The sequence below is a fragment of the Garra rufa genome, chromosome 25, assembly GCF_049309525.1.
Source record: "Garra rufa chromosome 25, GarRuf1.0, whole genome shotgun sequence".
NCBI lineage: Eukaryota > Metazoa > Chordata > Actinopteri > Cypriniformes > Cyprinidae > Garra > Garra rufa.
This window is the reverse complement of record NC_133385.1, coordinates 3,453,459-3,471,907: the sequence shown is the minus strand read 5'-3', so window position 1 is coordinate 3,471,907 and position 18,449 is coordinate 3,453,459. Positions and strand designations below refer to the sequence as shown.

General features: G+C 33.5%; 2 protein-coding genes across 2 annotated transcripts in view; both read left to right on the top strand.

The window, feature by feature from the left end:
• The window catches only part of LOC141301027 (unconventional myosin-IXAb-like), a 62,258-nt gene extending 57,660 nt beyond the window's left edge, over positions 1 to 4,598 (top strand). The window contains exon 36 of the mRNA XM_073831281.1: positions 2,227 to 4,598. Coding sequence (XP_073687382.1) covers positions 2,227 to 2,660 — 434 coding nt within the window. The 3' untranslated portion in view covers positions 2,661 to 4,598. The remainder of the gene's footprint in view (positions 1 to 2,226) is intronic.
• Positions 4,599 to 9,805: 5,207 nt separating this feature from the next.
• LOC141302164 (DNA polymerase III PolC-type-like) lies at positions 9,806 to 15,096 on the top strand. Its single transcript, XM_073832353.1, has 3 exons — positions 9,806 to 10,356; positions 14,134 to 14,650; positions 14,718 to 15,096. The coding sequence occupies exons 1-3, from the start codon at positions 10,299 to 10,301 to the stop codon at positions 14,731 to 14,733; spliced, it is 591 nt and encodes a 196-aa protein (XP_073688454.1). The 5' UTR covers positions 9,806 to 10,298; the 3' UTR covers positions 14,734 to 15,096.
• Positions 15,097 to 18,449: the final 3,353 nt, after the last annotated feature.

Sequence of the window (18,449 nt, the reverse complement as noted above, 5' to 3'; positions counted from 1 at the left end):
GCAACCCGAAACTTTGAAGATCCAAAGTGGTCATAAAGGCATCGTAAAATGAATCTAAAGAAATAAAAAGATTAAAAACAAGTCTTGTGAAGAGATTTGATCACTCTTCCTCCACTGAAAGTCCAGGTAACCCAAGTTCAGAAGGTCCAAAAAGGTCATAAAGGCATCATAAAACAAATCCATATGAATCAGTTGATTTAAAACAACTCGTATAGAGATTCGGCCACTTTTTCTCCTTTGAAAGTACAAGTAACCAAAACTTGGAAGATCCAAAAAGGTCATAAAGGCATCTTTAAGGGAATCCATATGAAGTGGTTTAAAACAATTCTTATAAAGAGATTCAATCACTGTTTCATCCTTAAAGGTCCTGGTAACCAAAACTTAGAAGATCCAAAGTGGTCATAAAGGTATCGTAAAATGAATACATATAAATCAAAAGATTAAAAACAAGTTTTATGAGGAGATTTGATCACTCTTCCTCCACTGAAAGTCCAGGTAACCAAAGTGCAGAAGGTCCAAAAAGGTCATAAAGGCATCATAAAACAAATCCATATGAATCAAGAGATTACAAACAAGCCAAAAATTTGAAGATCCAAAGTGGTCAAAAAAGAATCATAAAATTAATTAATATGAATCAGTTGGTTTAAAACATCCCTTCTGAAGAGATTTGGTCACTTTTCCTCCTTTGAAAGTACAAGTAACCAAAACTTAGAAGATCCAAAAAGGTCATAAAGGCATCGTAAAATGAATTCATATAAATCAAAAGATTAAAAAACAAGTCTTGTGAAGAGATTTGATCACTCTTCCTCCACTGAAAGTCCAGGTAACCCAAGTTCAGAAGGTCCAAAAAGGTCATAAAGGCATCATAAAACAAATCCATATGAATCATAAACAAATCCATATGAATCAAGAGATTACAAACAAGCCAAAAATTTGAAGATCCAAAGTGGTCAAAAAAGAATCATAAAATTAATTAATATGAATCAGTTGGTTTAAAACATCTCTTCTGAAGAGATTTGGTCACTTTTCCTCCTTTGAAAGTACAAGTAACCAAAACTTAGAAGATCCAAAAAGGTCATAAAGGCATCTTTAAAGGAGTCCATATGAATTAAAGTGGTTTAAAACAAGTCTTATAAAGAGATTCAACCACTTTTTCAGTTCCTGGTAACCAAGACTTAGAAGATCTAAAAAGGTCATACAGGCATCGTAAAATGAATCCATATGAATCAAGAGATTAAAAACAAATATCATATCACAGGACCTTTGTCAAGTAGGTGCCATATTGAATTTAGGATGAAAATGAGGATGTGAGGGATAAACTAAGGCCGCGATCACACCGAACGCGTTTTAGCAGTTGGAGGCGCCTCTTTTGAATGGTTTTCTGTTGGCAGTGAGCGTTCTCCGCGCTGCTTATGCGCACCGGGCGCCTCGCGTTTTCGCCGCCTGCTGCGCCTCGCGTTTTTGCAGGAGCGCTCTGAGCGCCTGAAGTTGAAAAAAAATCAACTCTGAGCGGAAAAACGCCCAACGTCATTCACGTTCTTTTCCATTGTCCAATCGAATGAACAGAGAGGCGGGCCTTCTGTTGTGGTGACGAAAGTTTACCGTTGCTTAAAAAGTCCGTAGACTGCAGAAAAGGAGGAGAAACCTTTGGTGTCTATCGTGGGTAACCAGGAGCTGTATTATTTAGGGTTTCTGCTAATATGACAGTTTACTTAACAGCAAAAAACTAAGATTTTAGAGTGCTCGCGCTATAATCCTTTGATTTGACTGACAGGACAGCTGTTTTGGTCATTGCTTAGCAACATAAAAAAACCGCAGCACATTGCTCTTTTATTAAAAGTCACAAAAAAAGGCAGTGCTGTGCGCCTCGCGTTTTTAGAACTAAAAGACGCGTTCGGTGTGATCGGGGCCTTAGTCTTTATAACAGCACCCACTTTATAAAGGTCCTGCATCATGTAATTTTCACACTTTCGAAACTGTTTCATGGAGTTTTTGTCTACTAAAAGCGACTGTTTCTCTTCACAAAACTTGCATTTAATTAATTGCATTTAATGACGTCTTTATGAACTTTTTGGATCTTCTGAGTCTGGGTTACCCAGACTTTCAATGGAGGAACAAAAACCTCTCAGGTGTTTCGAAGATCAACCAGAGTCTTGGATTTGGAACAACATGAGGGTGAGGGTTTTGCATGAACTTGATTTGATGTGTCACATGTCTCCTTTGTAGAAAAAAGCCCCGGCGCGGTGTCGGCAACACGCTGGAGGAAATCCGAGTCCAAAAGCAGACGCGGTTTACGCCGTCAACCCGAATCTCTGGACTCGGTGGACTCGGCCGTAGCCTCGCTGTCCTCCGTGTCGTCCACGCCTCACTATCGCTTTCGTTCGTCCTCTTCCGGCCCTTTATTTTCATCCGCCTCTCCCAGCGGGGACTTGCACATTCTCCCCGACCAGGAGGGCTCTGAACAAGCTTCCCTGACCACCCGATGTGCCTCCAGCTCTGAGAAAACCCGTCCACGGCCTAGAGGGAACCGAAGCTGCCCGCCGAAGTCCCGCGAGCCGGGAGAAAGCGGCGGCAGCGGTGGCGGTAGTCGTAGAAGAGAGCACGAATTTGGTTCCTCTCAGCCTTTGGTGTTGTACGGAAGTAATGAGTTTATGGTTTGATGACGATGAAGTGGGCCAGAGCTGGTAAAGCAGAAATCTCAACGGATGTCCGAAGAACATTTAAGAAAGAGAAATCAACCTTCAATTGCTCATCCTTCCAGTGAACAAAATGTAGGGAAGGCACGGATATTTACGACCTACTGACTGTAACGGACCTGCTGGACCGGTCTGTTTTTCACAACAAGAATAGCCGAACAGGGAAAGAGCGATTTTTAATCAACGCGCAATGTCCATTTTCATGTTTACAGAACTGAGCCAATGAGAAGTCGAGCGACTTCAACTGACCGCATGCCGTATTGCTACCACTTTGTTTTCACTCTCTTTGATAAAGTGCTAAATATGTAAAATAATATTATATTATTGATGAGGGTCGACCGAATCGTGTAAATAGCTGAGATCCCTGTGCTGCTGGTTGAACCACGTGAAAATAACGTCTTTTTGTGTCGCAGATCGAAAACTAGAGCGTGTGAGTCTGGTGTCTGTGTCTATTTGTTGTTTCTTATGGGTGAGTCCGACAAGAACGCACATGATTGAAGTCTTAATTCTGTCCCGTTTTTGCATAAAGCAAACAATCTTGGTTTCCTTTATGCAAACTCAGTTTGATTCTGGGGTGAAATCTGACTTGGACATGTGCTTTTTTGCTTTTTTGGTTTCAGGAAGACGTTTTCCCATTCAAAGCAAAAGGATGAATTGGGATGAAAAGTCAGATGTGTTTGTCCCATGATTTTTCGCTTTAGTTTCATCAGTGTTATGTTGCAACCGAATCAGGACTTGAAAGTATATTTTGTCTTTTTTTGCTTTTTAAAAGTATATTGTGTTTTATACATGCTGATATTTTATTGTGAATTTTTTTTGGTGTTCCACTGTGCCATCTGGAGTCACATTATGTTTAAGAATTTGATTTAATTTATCACAAACATCCTCTCCTGGGGATTTTTTCCCTTTAGTAGATCAACACGCAAATTTATAGCAGTAAACAAGGACAGATATTGGCAAAAAAGCTTTCATATAAACTATATAGTACGTTTACGCAATCAACATTGCTGTTTATGTGCAGGGAATGTGTCTCCAAAAGCTGTTTACTCTTTTCGATGTGCTGTTCCAGATATCTATGTCTATATCTATGTCATATCAGTCATAGCCTATTGCAAGAAACCATCACCATGGTGCAATATCACAAGAGACATTAAGCTACGTTTTTACGTTTTGGTAAGTATACTTGGGTACTATCCTAACCTTAAGTCCACTAATGCTCAAACACACGTGGAGAGAAGGAAACGGTTGTTTGTGAATGTAATCACTGTAGCATGCTGCACTATTGTCACCAGTTTCTCTTTTACAGCCACTGTACTGTATGTACAACCACTTTTGAGGCCGGAAACATACTCTGTGCAAAAGCGCAAACTCAAATGCAGTGTGAAAAAAATAAGTTTAGCATCCATTGCTACTGGATTTCGCCCACCTTTTTTACTGTGCCTTCAGAACTCATGTAAGAAATAAAAAAATGTGCTTTGGCAAGTCATAACAATAACTTTAAATGTCTTAATTATGACATTCTAAGTCATACTAATGACTTTTAAAAGTGGAAATTGGCATATGAATGATAAAATGTGAATCATGGCAAACCGTACTAAGCCATAATTATCGAAATTGTCTTTGTCGTAATTATGACCTTAAAAGTCAAAGTTGACTTAAGTTGAAATTGTGACAAATTGTAATTGACATATTGTACTAAGTCATAATTATGAGACGAGTTGAAATGACTTTGTCGTAATTATGCCATACTTGGTTGTGTAATTATAACTTAAAAAAATCAAAATGGACAGAAAGTCAAAATTAAGTCTTTAAAAGATTACATTTACATACTGTACTGTCATAATGAGATAAAAAGTCAAAACTGTGGCTTTAAAAGTTGAAATTATGACATACAAAGCTGAAATTGAGATAAAAAAAGCAAAAATATATAACTTATATAACTTTCTCAAAATTAAGTACTTAAAAGATGAAGTTACATACTGTACTGTCATAATTATGAGGTAAAAAGTCAAAACTGTGGCTTTAAAAGTTGAAATTATGACATACAAAGCTGAAATTGAGATAAAAAAAAGCAAAAATATATAATTTATATGACTCTCAAAATTAAATATTTAAAAGATGAAGTTACATACTGTACTGTCATAATTATGAGGTAAAAAGTCAAAACTGTGGCTTTAAAAGTTGAAATTATAACATACAAAGCTGAAATTGAGATAAAAAAAGCAAAAATATATAATTTATATAACTTTCTCAAAATTAAGTACTTAAAAGATGAAATTTACAAACTGTACTGTCATAATTATGAGATAAAAAATAAAAACTGTGGCTTTAAAAGTTGAAATTATGACATACAAAGCTGAAATTGAAATAAAAAAGGCAAAAAATATAATTTATATAACTTTCTCACAATTGAGAAAGAACTATATATAACTTTCTCAAAATTAAGTCTTTAAAATATTAAATTTACATACTGTACTGTCATAATTATGAGGTAAAAAGTCAAAACTGTGGCTTTAAAAGTTGAAATTATGATATACAAAGCTGAAATTGAGATAAAAAAAGCAAAAATATATAATTTATATAACTTTCTCAAAATTAAGTACTTAAAAGATGAAATTTACAAACTGTACTGTCATATTTATGAGATAAAAAATAAAAACTGTGGCTTTAAAAGTTGAAATTATGACATACAAAGCTGAAATTGAAATAAAAAAGGCAAAAAAATATATAATTTATATGACTCTCAAAATTAAATATTTAAAAGATGAAGTTACATACTCTACTGTCATAATTATGAGGTAAAAAGTCAAAACTGTGGCTTTAAAAGTTGAAATTATAACATACAAAACTGAAATTGAGATTTAAAAAAAAGCAAAAATATATAATTTATATAACTTTCTCAAAATTAAGTACTTAAAAGATGAAATTTACAAACTGTACTGTCATAATTATGAGATAAAAAATAAAAACTGTGGCTTTAAAAGTTGAAATTATGACATACAAAGCTGAAATTGAAATAAAAAAGGCAAAAAATATAATTTATATAACTTTCTCACAATTGAGAAAGAACTATATATAACTTTCTCAAAATTAAGTCTTTAAAATATTAAATTTACATACTGTACTGTCATAATTATGAGGTAAAAAGTCAAACTGTGGCTTTAAAAGCGGGAATTATGACATACAAAGCTGAAATTTAATAAAAAAGGCAAAAAAATATAATTTATATAACTTTCTCGAAATTAAGTACTTAAAAGATGAAATTTACAAACTGTACTGTCATAATTATGAGATAAAAAATAAAAACTGTGGCTTTAAAAGTTGAAATTATGACATACAAAGCTGAAATTGAAATGAAAAGGCAAAATATATATAATTTATATAACTTTCTGACAATTGAGAAAGAAATATATATAGCTCAAAATTTAGTATTTAAAAGATAAAATTTACATACTGTACTGTCATAATTATGAGATAAAAATTCAAAACTGTGGCTTTAAAAGCTGAAATTATGAGATAAAAAGGTAAAAACTAATTTATACATCTTTCTCATAATTAAGAATTATATATAACTTTCTGAAAAGTATTTAAAAGGATTTAAAGGATGAAATGTACATTCTGTACTGTCATAATTCTGAGATAAAAAGTCAAAACACTGGCTTTAAAAGTTGAAATTGACATACAAAGATAAAAAGGCAAAAATATATATTTATGTAACTTTCTCATAACTGACTTGTTTGTACTTTTCCAGCCATAATTAACTTTTTATGTCGATTTTAGACTTGGTTTGTCATCATTTTGAATTTGAAAGTAATAATAACTGTTTATGTCATAATTTTAACTTTTTGTTGAGAGCCTAAAAAAATGAGCTTCTGTAATGTCTGTTGTTCATCTGGATTTAGATAGCTAGCTAAACATATTAACAAGTTAACTAGCATTACCTTAATTCTCTTCCAACTGTCACTCCACTATATGAATAGTTCACCTGAGAGAAAAATAAACTGACCGTTATCATTTTAATTAGCTTTAAGCGCGCTCTTTTTAGAACGCAGTGACACGTGATCCCGCTGCGCGAACGCGCTTGCATAGAGTATGTTTCAGAGTCTGGTTATAAACAAGAGATGTAATATCTTGCATATGGCGATTATTTTGTGTTGAATGATCCTGCTCTGTGTGTTTTTGATGGACTGACAGTCTCTACAAAGATTTGTGCTTTTGGAGTTTGTGTTTGTGCTCTCGTGGGCGCAGTTGTAAACGGTGCAATTTGTGTAATATTTCTTTATTATTGTGTAAATGTAAGGATGTAAAAAGGAAAAAATGAACATAATCATTGTCGTCTTAAAAAAAGAAGAAGTGGAAAATAAACCTGCTTATGTTTTCCTACATCTGTGGAGAGAGAGAGACAGAGAGAAGGCAGAAAACATATTTTCTTTTTGTTCTGTTTTTCTGTTTCTATTTTCCCCTCAGTATTAACCTTTTTATTATGTTTTACTTTTTATATTACAAAAAGTCAGTTTATCTAAAGGGAAATATGGACGCATCTGTGATTTAATGTGACTTGCCAGTCATTCTGTTTTAATTAGGCTTTTTAAAGTAATTTAACTATCATTAAGTAAATAATTATGCTAAAGCGGACTTACCTGTCTAACATTCACAACCTGCATTTTCTGTAACTTTGATGTTACTTTCAAACAGTGACACTATAAAAAATATCAACTAAATTAACATTTACAGACAGTTTTCACGATGTTAGTCCGTTACTCATGCGTTAGAACGAAGTGGGCGTGTCTACCTGTTGCTGGGCAGATTGCTTAAATTAGCCTATGTGAAACATAAGTTTTAAAATATAAAACAGACTTCACAACCTGCTTTTTCTGTAACTTTCATGATTTTTTCAGAAAATACCTTAACAATTAACAATTAAACGATAAAAATGTCAACTGAATGCTATAACGTTCACAGATGTTTTTGTTGGTGGGCGTGTCTTGACTGCCTGTTGCTGGGCAGATCGATTAAATAAGATAGCCTATGCGACTTAAAATACATTTTAAAATATAAAACAGACTTCAAAACCTGCTTTTTCTGTAACTTTCATGATATTTTCAGAAAATACCTTAACAATTAACAATTAAACGATAAAAATCTCAACTGAATGCTATAACGTTAACAGATGTTTTTTTCACGATGTAAAGTTGGTGGGCGTGTCTTGACTGCCTGTTGCTGGGCAGATCGATTAAATAAGATAGCCTATGCGACTTAAAATACATTTTAAAATATAAAACAGACTCCTTGAATTAAATTATGATTTAAAATAATGTTGTGTTCTGGCACCACTGTGCTTACACAATGAAACTGACAGATTATTTGAGATGTATTCTAAAAATAAAGATTGTTTAACTACGGTAAAGTAATAATGGATCTCGTTCAAGCGGTTTTATATCAGCGCTAATCGTTATTTATCATAATCATAACTTAATATTTTTCAGCTAAACTCAACTATCGCATTGCACAATTCTTCTGAATGTGAAAAATGTCCGCGTTTTGAATGTTACCGTGTTTTTAGTGTATTTACCTCTTTGATTAATTAAAAATAAATTAAAAAACAGAAGTAGGCCTACTTTGAAAAATTAAATCGCCTGTGAACCACACCAAAAACTGTTGGTATGTCTTATATCTCCTAAAACATAATAGGGGTTATGCCCACTGATCTATATAATGACTGGATTGCTCATTGCGTTCTAAAATGCCGTTAGGCAGTGAAGCCACCGGAAGTGTTCGATCCGCCATCTTACTATTCCCTACCGGCAGAGTGCGCCATTGAATTCGCATGTAAACCACTGACCTAAAATCACCCGATTTGAAGCGTTTCATTCACACATCATTAGTTTTGAGGATATGTGTATGTAAATAAATTATACTTAAGATGTTATCTGGAATGTTTATGGTCTTTTCGGGCTGGATAAGCGATATATATTGAAATCGTTTAGGTGGGTGTGTCAGCCGCGCACTTGCAGACACAGGTGAGTTAACTGAACCAAAACGAAAATATATTTATGTACCCAATTATGCAGGAAATTATAAACAAAACCGTGTATATGGTATTAGTAGCCTACCTGAAATTGTTTCGATTGTACAATATTGCTCTTGTACTATAAATTAAAATCTTTGAAATAAAGCTTAATGTCTTTAAGTAGTCAGCGCGGTATGGTGCGTTTTTTTTTCATGAGCAGCATCTATTTCAGTCTCTTCAAATCACCAAATTCTGTAATGATTTACTAACATTACTGTTTCCATGTGAGTAAAATGCTGCGTATATATGTTGAATTAATTATTAATTTAACGAACAAATCATTACCTGCTTCAAAATTAATAATGTTATTAATGAATATATAATAATATAACATACAATAAACGAATTAATAACAAAAGTATTGTTGAAACATGCAGTTAGCCTACTGTACGAATAAATACAACAAAATGACATAAACAGTGATTATTCAGATTTATGAGCACATTTTCTTTTGTAAACATATGTTGAACGCCCGATGTTTATGCTTATCTGATGTACATGACTGTAATGTAGGCTTTATGAACGTACATTTTTAATAAGCAGAGGGAATTCCCGACAATAAACAAATAACCGTTTACATGCTTAGGACGTTTGCGTTGTAAAAATGCACAGTGAGACTTCAGATATAAAAACGCTGACTTGTTATGTGATGTTTTCTCAATGAAATCGTATGATCTCCTATTCATTCAATGGAATGTATGCGAATAGTAGGGAATACTAATATGGCGGCGCGGTGGCTTCACTTTTATGACGTCATGAGCAATCCAGTTCTCTATTATAGATCAGTGGTTATGCCCAACAGGCTTCCGTTTTCTGCTAAACAGGTCTCGTTGCTTCCGGTTCACGCGTTTTGCATATCCCTCTTTAAATATGAACATGATTTACTCAAGATTCATTCAAAGTAGACACTAAAAATGATCATAACCAATGTCCATCACATATGTGGATTGATATATAAAAGTTTTACATTTTTATTCTTTTCACTAACATTTATATATAAATATCGAATGAAACGTCCACAATAAACAGCTGGCTTGTTTAACTGATTACCTTAAAAGTCCGTCGATATCGCCATTATTTATTACGGCTATTAACACGTTCTCCGACAAGCGGAAGCAATGAGACCTGTTTTCCGGGGTTGGTCAGGTGACGTTCGACATATAGCCTATTGTAAGAATCGAAAAAGATAGATAGTGTATTTTAAAGGCCTTAGAAAGAGAAAGCTAGAATTTTTATTCACTTACTAAAACTTTACTTTTTTATGTTTATGTATCTGTACCGTGTCAAAAATGTGTAACTGAGGATTAAGAAACACCTGTGGTAAACATATGATGACTGTGGCTGTAAACGTGTCGGTCCTCCTGAGGGCGTCATGATTCATCAGAATAAAAACCGTTCAGAATAAAAACCGCAGGAGAAACGAAACTGACATTCAGAGAGAGGTTCAAAACGCTGAAGCCAAAGCTCTGTTGTAGTGTTAACTCGCGTGATTGTTTAGGAAGTTTGTCGTCGTGTTTTTAACAGGTAACGCCATGATACGCGATGATGAAGAGACGCCAGTGTTTTTTGACCTGGAGACCACTGGATTCGGTACGTGCGACTCTTTTGTACATTTTTATTAGATTAAAATGAATAAATCTCTCACAGTGAGAGCATTTTCAGTTTGATAGGGTGGTATATCCTTATAGTAACTTGAATAATAACTTTATGATCCCTTGCTTTATATAAAAGAAAAAAGAATATACATAAAGAATATAACAAACTGTAGAAATGCAGACAGGTTTATACAGGGGCAGGCAGACTGGCCATCGGGAGAACCGGGACATGTTGTTATTGTTGTTGTTTCAGTTGCCTGCCGAATGTACTAAAGTGATTATTTGCAAATTTGCCATTCAATAATAATACTCTAATAAATCGTAATCCGGTTTGTCTTGACTGACAACCAATTCGCCACGCGCTCGCTCCGCTCATCCGCGCGTCCGCCAAAAGAATGGAAGACTCGAGAATGGAGCGCCCAGGTGGAGCAGAGAGTCGAAACTGTCCTGTTCAGTACTTCATTTACAGGTCAGATACATCTGTAAATAGACTATTGTAGTTTTGTTTTCTTAGTTAAACATTAAACTGCTTTCAAATATTATCAATAGCAGCCAGTTTGCTGCAAAATTAACAAAATGGCATAATTTTGTAAAGAGTAGGAATTTAGCAGACAAATATTCACATTGTTTTATAACACGTTTAGAGGGAGCTAAGTCTAACAACAATATAAGCCTTGCACAAATTAACCATGTTTTCACTAAAAACCAAAAACCGTTGTTACTATAGTGAAACTATGGTAACCACAAATTAAAAAAGGTTTTGCTACACTTTATGGTATTTGTAGTAAAACTCTGGTTATACAAATTGTAATCAAAATGCCAAACAAACAAAACCAAAAAACACAGTTACTACTATACTTTCACCATAGGCCTAATTAAACCATGGTTAATTTTCCTAAGGACAAAACATGACCCATGATAATGCAAAAAAAAAAAAAAAAAAAAAAAAATCAGTATTAGGATTTTTCTAAAGATATATTTAAGATGTAGCTATTATTGTAGGCCAACAGTTTTGACATTTGGGCAAGATAAAACAATAGCACATGGTCCTAATGTAATTCTTACATTTTTATAAAAAGGTAAATGGAAGTTCAAGAGATAATCTTTAATTATTTTGCGCGGCAACAGCCAGTGGATTATACTTTTTATGTGATAATAATAATGGCTTTACAAAAAAATATATATATATATTGTCCATGGTTTCAGAATTTGTTGTGGGTTTTTGGGATGGCCTGGATGAGTGTGAGATTTCCCGGCCTGAAATTTTGTCCCAGTCCGCCCCTGGGTTTATATAATTTTATATGCCCATAATAAATCTCTTATAAATTGTTAATTCCTTTGTAATCTATATTATTAATTCATATTTTATAAATGGGTGAATTATTATGACAGGGAAAACGTGTAATGTTAGATTATATGTGACATAAAAACAAAACCAGTCATGCGGGTCAATTTCTTTGAGATTTAGATTTATACATCTTCTGAAAGCTGATTAAATAAGCTTTGATGATGGGACAATATTTGGCCGAGATACTACTATTTGAAAATCTAGGGGGTGAAAATTTCAAAATAATGAGAAAGTCACCTTTAAAGTTGTTCAAATGAAGTTCTTAGCAATCAAACATTAAGTTTTGATATATTTTTTAAAGAAATTTTTCAAAATATCTTCATGGAACATGATCTTTAGTTAATATCCTTATGATTTTGGCATAAAAGAAAAATGTATCATTTTGACCCATACAGTGTATTTTTGGCTATTGCTACATATTATAATGTGAAAATATTAAATACACAATTAAATTAATTAAACATTAAGTTTTGATATATTTATGAAAGGAAATTTATAAAATATCTTCATGGAACATGATCTTTACTTAATATCCTAATGATTTTTGGCATAAAAGAAAAATTGATAGTTTTGACACCCATACAGTGCATTTTCGGCTATTGCTACATAATATAATGTGAACATATTAAATACACAAAAACAATAAAATATAGTTTAAAAAGTTAAGTATAAAAATATAGTCACCAAAATGCTACATAAAAAGTTATTAACTATAAGTGAAAATTTTTGTTAAAAAATAATAATTTTACAGTAAAAGATGAAAAATATAGTCACCAAAATGCTACATAAAAAATGAATTGATTAACTATAAGTGTAATTTTTTTGTTTTAAAAAAAGTAATTTTACAGTAAAATATGAACAAATGATACATTAAAAATTTTATCGATTAACTATTAAGTGAAAATTTTTGTAAAAAAAAAAAAAGTAATTTTACAGTAAAATATAAAAAAAGTGACCTAAATTCTTCAAATTTAAGTGGAAAAATATATTTAAAAACACAATGGATGTAATTTTACACTAAAATATGAAAAAAAAAAATATTATTATAAAAATATATAGTATTCAGTTAATTTTGAAAATTAGCCCATTATTTACTCATCCTCCAGGCATCCTAGGTGTATACATATGTATACTTCCTCCTTTCAGACGAATCCAATCAGAGTTATATTAAAAATTATCCTGCCACTTCCAAGCTTTAGAATGGCATAGATGGGCATTTCTCTTCATCAGTCCAAAACAAGTCTAATAAAGTGCATCCATCCATAATAAAAAGTGCCTCACACAGCTCCGGCAGTTGAAAAAAGGCCTCCTGTAGCGAATCGATGCGTTTCGATGTAAGACAAGAGAAACACCCGTCTATGCCATTCTAAAGTTTTTAATTAAGGGTGCTCGGAGGGTGTGTAAATAATCAGCTAATTTTCTTTTTTGTGTGAACTAACCCTTTAATTACAAGTGTTCATGACACTTACATTTAAAAACTCCAGAAACACTTTTTATTTCTTCTACACTCTTAAAAATAAAGGTGCTTTAAAAGGTTCTTTACAGCGATGCCATAGAAGAACCATATGTGACCCTGGAGCACAAAACCAGTCTTAAGTCGCTGAGGTATATTTGTAGCAATAGCCAAAAATACATAGCATGGGTCAAAATTATTGATTTTTCTTTTATGCCAAAAATCATTAGGAAAATAAGTAAAGATCATGTTACATTAAGATTTTTTGTAAAATTCCTACTGTAAACCTATCAAAATGTAATTTTTGATTAGTAATATGCATTGTTAAGAACCTAATTTGGACAACTTTAAAGGTGATTTTCTCAGTATTTAGATTTTTTTGCACCCTCAGATTCCAGATTTTCAAATAGAAGTATCTCGGCCAAATATTGTCCTATCCTAACAAACCATATATCAATAGAAAGCTTATTTATTGAGCTTTCATATGATGCTTACATCTCAGTTTTGTCAAATTTAACCCTATGACTGGTTTTGTGGTCCAGGGTCACATTTAGTCAAAGGTTCTTTTTTTTTTTTTTTTTTTTTTTTGAAAAAGTTATATTTTGGGGCCTTTATGTCCTTAATGGACAGGACAGTATAGTGATGACAGGAAATCAATAGGCAGAGAGAGGGGAACAGGATAAGCAAAGGACCTCTAGGTGGGACTCGAACTCGGGTCGCTGTGAGCACAATTGCGCTATATGTCGGCGCACTAACTACAAGGCTATCGGCGCCGACTAGTCAAAGGTTCTTTAAAGAACTATCTCTTTCCTATCTTTTTAAAATCTGAAGAACTTTTTTCACCACCAAGAAACAGAAAGGTTCTTCAGGTGTTAAAAGTATCCATTTAGAAAAAATGGTTCTTCTATGGCATCGAGAAGCACCTTCATTTTTAAGATTGTACAGTAAGTATTGTTATTCCATCTCCTCAGACATGTCTGCGTGTGACATCGTCCAGCTGTCAGCCATCAGCGGTGACCGGACGTTTAACGTTTACCTCCTGCCGCGCTGCTCCATGACTGAGGGTGCGTCTGAAGTCACGGGTCTGACGGTTGACGGCCCAGATCTGCTCTTCAACCAGCATCCCGTGCAAACCGTCCCTCACAGTCAGGCTCTAAGCGACTTCATCTCCTTCCTCAAGACCCTCAACAGGCCCTTTCTGGTGGGACACAACAGCAAGCACTTCGACTGGCCCATCCTGACCCGCGTCCTGGACGAGTTTGACCTGCTGGAGGAGTTGGAGGGCGTCGTGTCCGGATGCGTGGACACACTGTCATTGAGCAGGGAAATGTTCCAGTTGCCCAAATACTCGCAACAGTTCCTCGTTCAGCACTTCCTGAAAGAGTCGTACGGCGCTCACGACGCCACCGAAGACGTCCGGGTCCTGCAGAAGCTCTACAGAGTCTGGAAACCCTCTGAGGAGCTTGTCAAGAAGCACAAAATCATCCTGTGATGGACAGACTCACGCCATTACAGCTGCAGCTCAGGGGGAAAGAAATACTGGATTTTTAAAAAGAATTAAGTTGCACTGAACTAAAAGATTCAGGTTTTGGAGGTGAGAACAGGGAATTCTGGGAGAGGTTTGGGTGATGTATCTGCGTGTGGAGCTCTGATCAGGTGAATGTTCTTCTTGACTTCACTGAGGTTTGCTGCATTTTCCAGCTCTTTGCCCTTCTTCAACCTGAAGAAACATAGAAACGTTCATGTACATGAAAAATACACAAAATATGAAAAAATTCTAAGAAACAAAATGCAAAAAAAACTACTTTATTTTGGCTAGTTGCCAAGCCAACATTTCTCATTTTCATTTAGTTTCACTTGATGTAGTAAAACTGAAATAAAAATGAATAAAAACTATATACACAATTTAAAAAATAATCAAAAACTAATAAATGTCCAAAACACACAAAAGATTACTAAAACCTTAACTAATTAATGAAAACCAAATAATAATTTAAAAATTAAAAGTTAATATTAAAGATTAACATTGTCATGATTATGCAACACTAGGTTGTATAATTAAGACTTAAAAAATCAAAATCGACAAAACGTCAAAATTAAGACTTTAAAAGATGAATTATGAGATAAACAGTAGAAACTGTGCCTTTAAAAGTCGAAATGATGACATTCAACATTAAAATGGACAGAAATTGTGAGATAAAAAGGCATTTATGTAATTTTCGCGATCGCAATTAGATTAGCCTGTTGCTGGGCAGATTCACATGCTGGCCTATGTGAATCTTAAATTTTAAAATACAAAACAGACTCCTTGATTTGAAATTATGATTTAAAATAATGTAATGTGTTCTGGCACTGTGCTTACAACAATTAAACGATAAAAATATAAACTAAACGTTTAGAGATGTTTTATCACTATGTTAGTCAGTTACTGGTGTGTTAAAACAAAGTGGGCGTGTCTAGATAGCCTGTTGCTGGGCAGATTGATTAAATTAGCTTAAGTTAATTTTAAATTTTAAAAAACAAAACAGACTCCTTGATTTGAAATTCTGATTTAAAATAATGTAATGTGTTCTGGCACTGTGCTTACAACGATTAAACTATAAAAAATATAAACTAAACATTTACAGAAGTTTTTCACTGTGTTAAGTCAGTTACTCAGGCATAAGAATGAAGTGGGCGTGTCTAGATAGCCTGTTGCTGGGCAGATTATTCAAATTAGCCTGTGTGAATCGTAAATTTTAAAATACAAAACCGACTCCTTGATTTGAAATTATGATTTAAAATAATGTAATGTGTTCTGACACTTGATTACAACAATTAAACTATAAAAATATAAACTAAAGGTTTACAGAAGATTTTCATGGTGTTTGGGCGTGTCTAGATAGCCTGTTGCTGGGCAGATTGATTACATTAGCCTATGTGAATTGTAAGTTTTAAAATATGAAACTCTTTGATTTGAAATCATGGTTCAAAGTAATGTGATGTGTTTTGGCATAGTGCTTACAACAATTAAATGATAAAAATACAAACTAAGTGTTTACAGAAAGTTTTTCATAATGTTAGAACTAAGTGGGTGTGTCTAGATAACCTGTTGCTGGGCCGATTGATTACATTAGCCTATGTGAATTGTAAGTTTTAAAATATAAAAACTTTGTATTTAATAAAAAAAAGACTCCTTGATTTGAAATTATGATTTAAAATTATGTAATGTGTTCTGGCACTGTGCTTACACAATGAAATTGACAGATTATTCATTCAAACTGTTTTATATGAGCGCTGTTTAAGATCTCTAGACTATTTTCGCATTCCGGGTCCGTTTGTACCCGAAGAATTGTTATTTTCATAACATAATTTGTAACCTAAAGCCATATTACATCTGATCAACAACTTTTCATTGTTCAAAGTTTTGAATGTTATCATGTTATTACTGCATTTACCTCATTTTGGTTAATTAAAAAAAAATCAATACGTTTTTTGAAAACTGAAATTACGCATGAACCACACCAAAAACTTTGTGTAACCTCAATTTTTTTTTCATATCAACTTCAAATTTGGAACGTAACTTATTTAGATATATGCCTTTAATTTTATAGCAAATATATATATATATAAAATGTAAAAAATTTAGTAGTTTCTTTACAGTAAATAACTTTTTGATAGTTTCATGCGTTCATGAATTATAACAATGTAACACTTTTATGGCTATGTTATAGCTGATATATAACTGTAAAAAAGAGAAAAAAAAATATTGTGTATTTAAAAGGCCTTAAAGCATTTGCAAACCCTTATGAAATTTAACTATGGTTTTACTACAAATAAAAATTTGAGTTTACCATGGTTTAACTATAGCAAGGCCGCCGCAATTGACACTTTTCTCATGCTCTCATGCCACACATTAATTTTCTCACGCAGTCAAAAGCGCTCAGTTAAAACGGTTATAATGAGAAATTGGCAAAACAGTTTCGTAGCCAATCACAGACATATCTGTTGATCTTGAACACCTGTGATTGGCTATTGCATTCTGAATTCACTCACCTCTAAACGACGGGTTTCTTTCTTGAACGGTTCACTGATTATAAAGAAACTTTGTCAGATCGCGATGAACTGAAGGAAGTGACACGTTTTTAGTGATACTCAAGGAAGGGCTATTGCACGCTTGTAGGCTACATATAATCTGTTCACAGTTTTGATAAAAGTCCTATACCCTGTACAAGCAGCAAAGTTTCGGGGGTGATAAATCCCTCACGAAAGGAGGATTCATTTTCGAAGAGGAGAAAAATAAAATTTTGTGTGAATTTTCGTGTCAAAATAATTTTTTTTTTAAATGTGCTTGCAATTATTTATAAAAGTATAATGACTAAATCTTGCCATTCTTTCACTGTACATTGCTATTCTAGTTGTGGTAAAAACTTTAACATAATTTTTATGATTAAAACACAGTATGACAATGTCCAGATGTCAGACAAAACTCTGACAGGGAGGTGTTATATATATATATATATATATATATATATATATATATATATATATATATATATATATATATATATATATACATACATACATACACTTATTAGTATGGATGAATTGTATCATCGAAGGTCGACAGCAAAGACATCGGTTAATAAAATGGCATTAAATACATGAAGGATATTTGTATTATTTAACATATTTAATTATTGCAGGTTTGCATTGAATTTCACTGTTTTCATTCATTTTGAGGAACACTCTGTGTTTTGTTTTTTTTAGTGAGTGAGTTGAATTAATGCATGTTCACATTTATTCTAGAACTAAAGTAACATCTAGCTCACAATTTCTCTCAACATGGGGACAGGAGAGCTTTTAATCAATAAATGGGGGAGAAAAGTAACTCTTGTCAATTAAAAAGTAATGCGTTACTTTACTAGTTACTTGGAAAAAGTAATATTATTACGTAACTTGCGTTACTTGTAATGCGTTACCCCCAACACTGGTTATTACGCTTTTACTGTAGTAAATCCATGGCAATGTTTTATACTTCCTTACTAAAACTACTTTTTTATGTTTATGTATCTCATACCATGTGAAAAACGCGTTGAGTGTTAAAGGTGCAGTGTGTAGATTTTTGCGGCATCTAGTGGTGAGTCTATTGAATTGCAACCAACGGTTTATTCCACCGCTCACCCCTCCCTTTACAGAAGCTGCAGTAGCCGCGCAGGATTACGGTGTGTTCACACGGGGCGCAAGCGTCAACGCTTCCCATTGACTTTGAATGGGTGACGTCAAGCTTTGCCGAAAGGAATTGTGG

Bases quoted from the DNA above. Each gene is read 5' to 3' on its own strand.
- LOC141302164 (XM_073832353.1), top strand. From the start codon at position 10,299: ATGATACGCGATGATGAAGAGACGCCAGTGTTTTTTGACCTGGAGACC. The intron at 10,357-14,133 runs GTACGTGCGACT...CCATCTCCTCAG, and splicing joins CCTGGAGACCACTGGATTCG to ACATGTCTGCGTGTGACATC.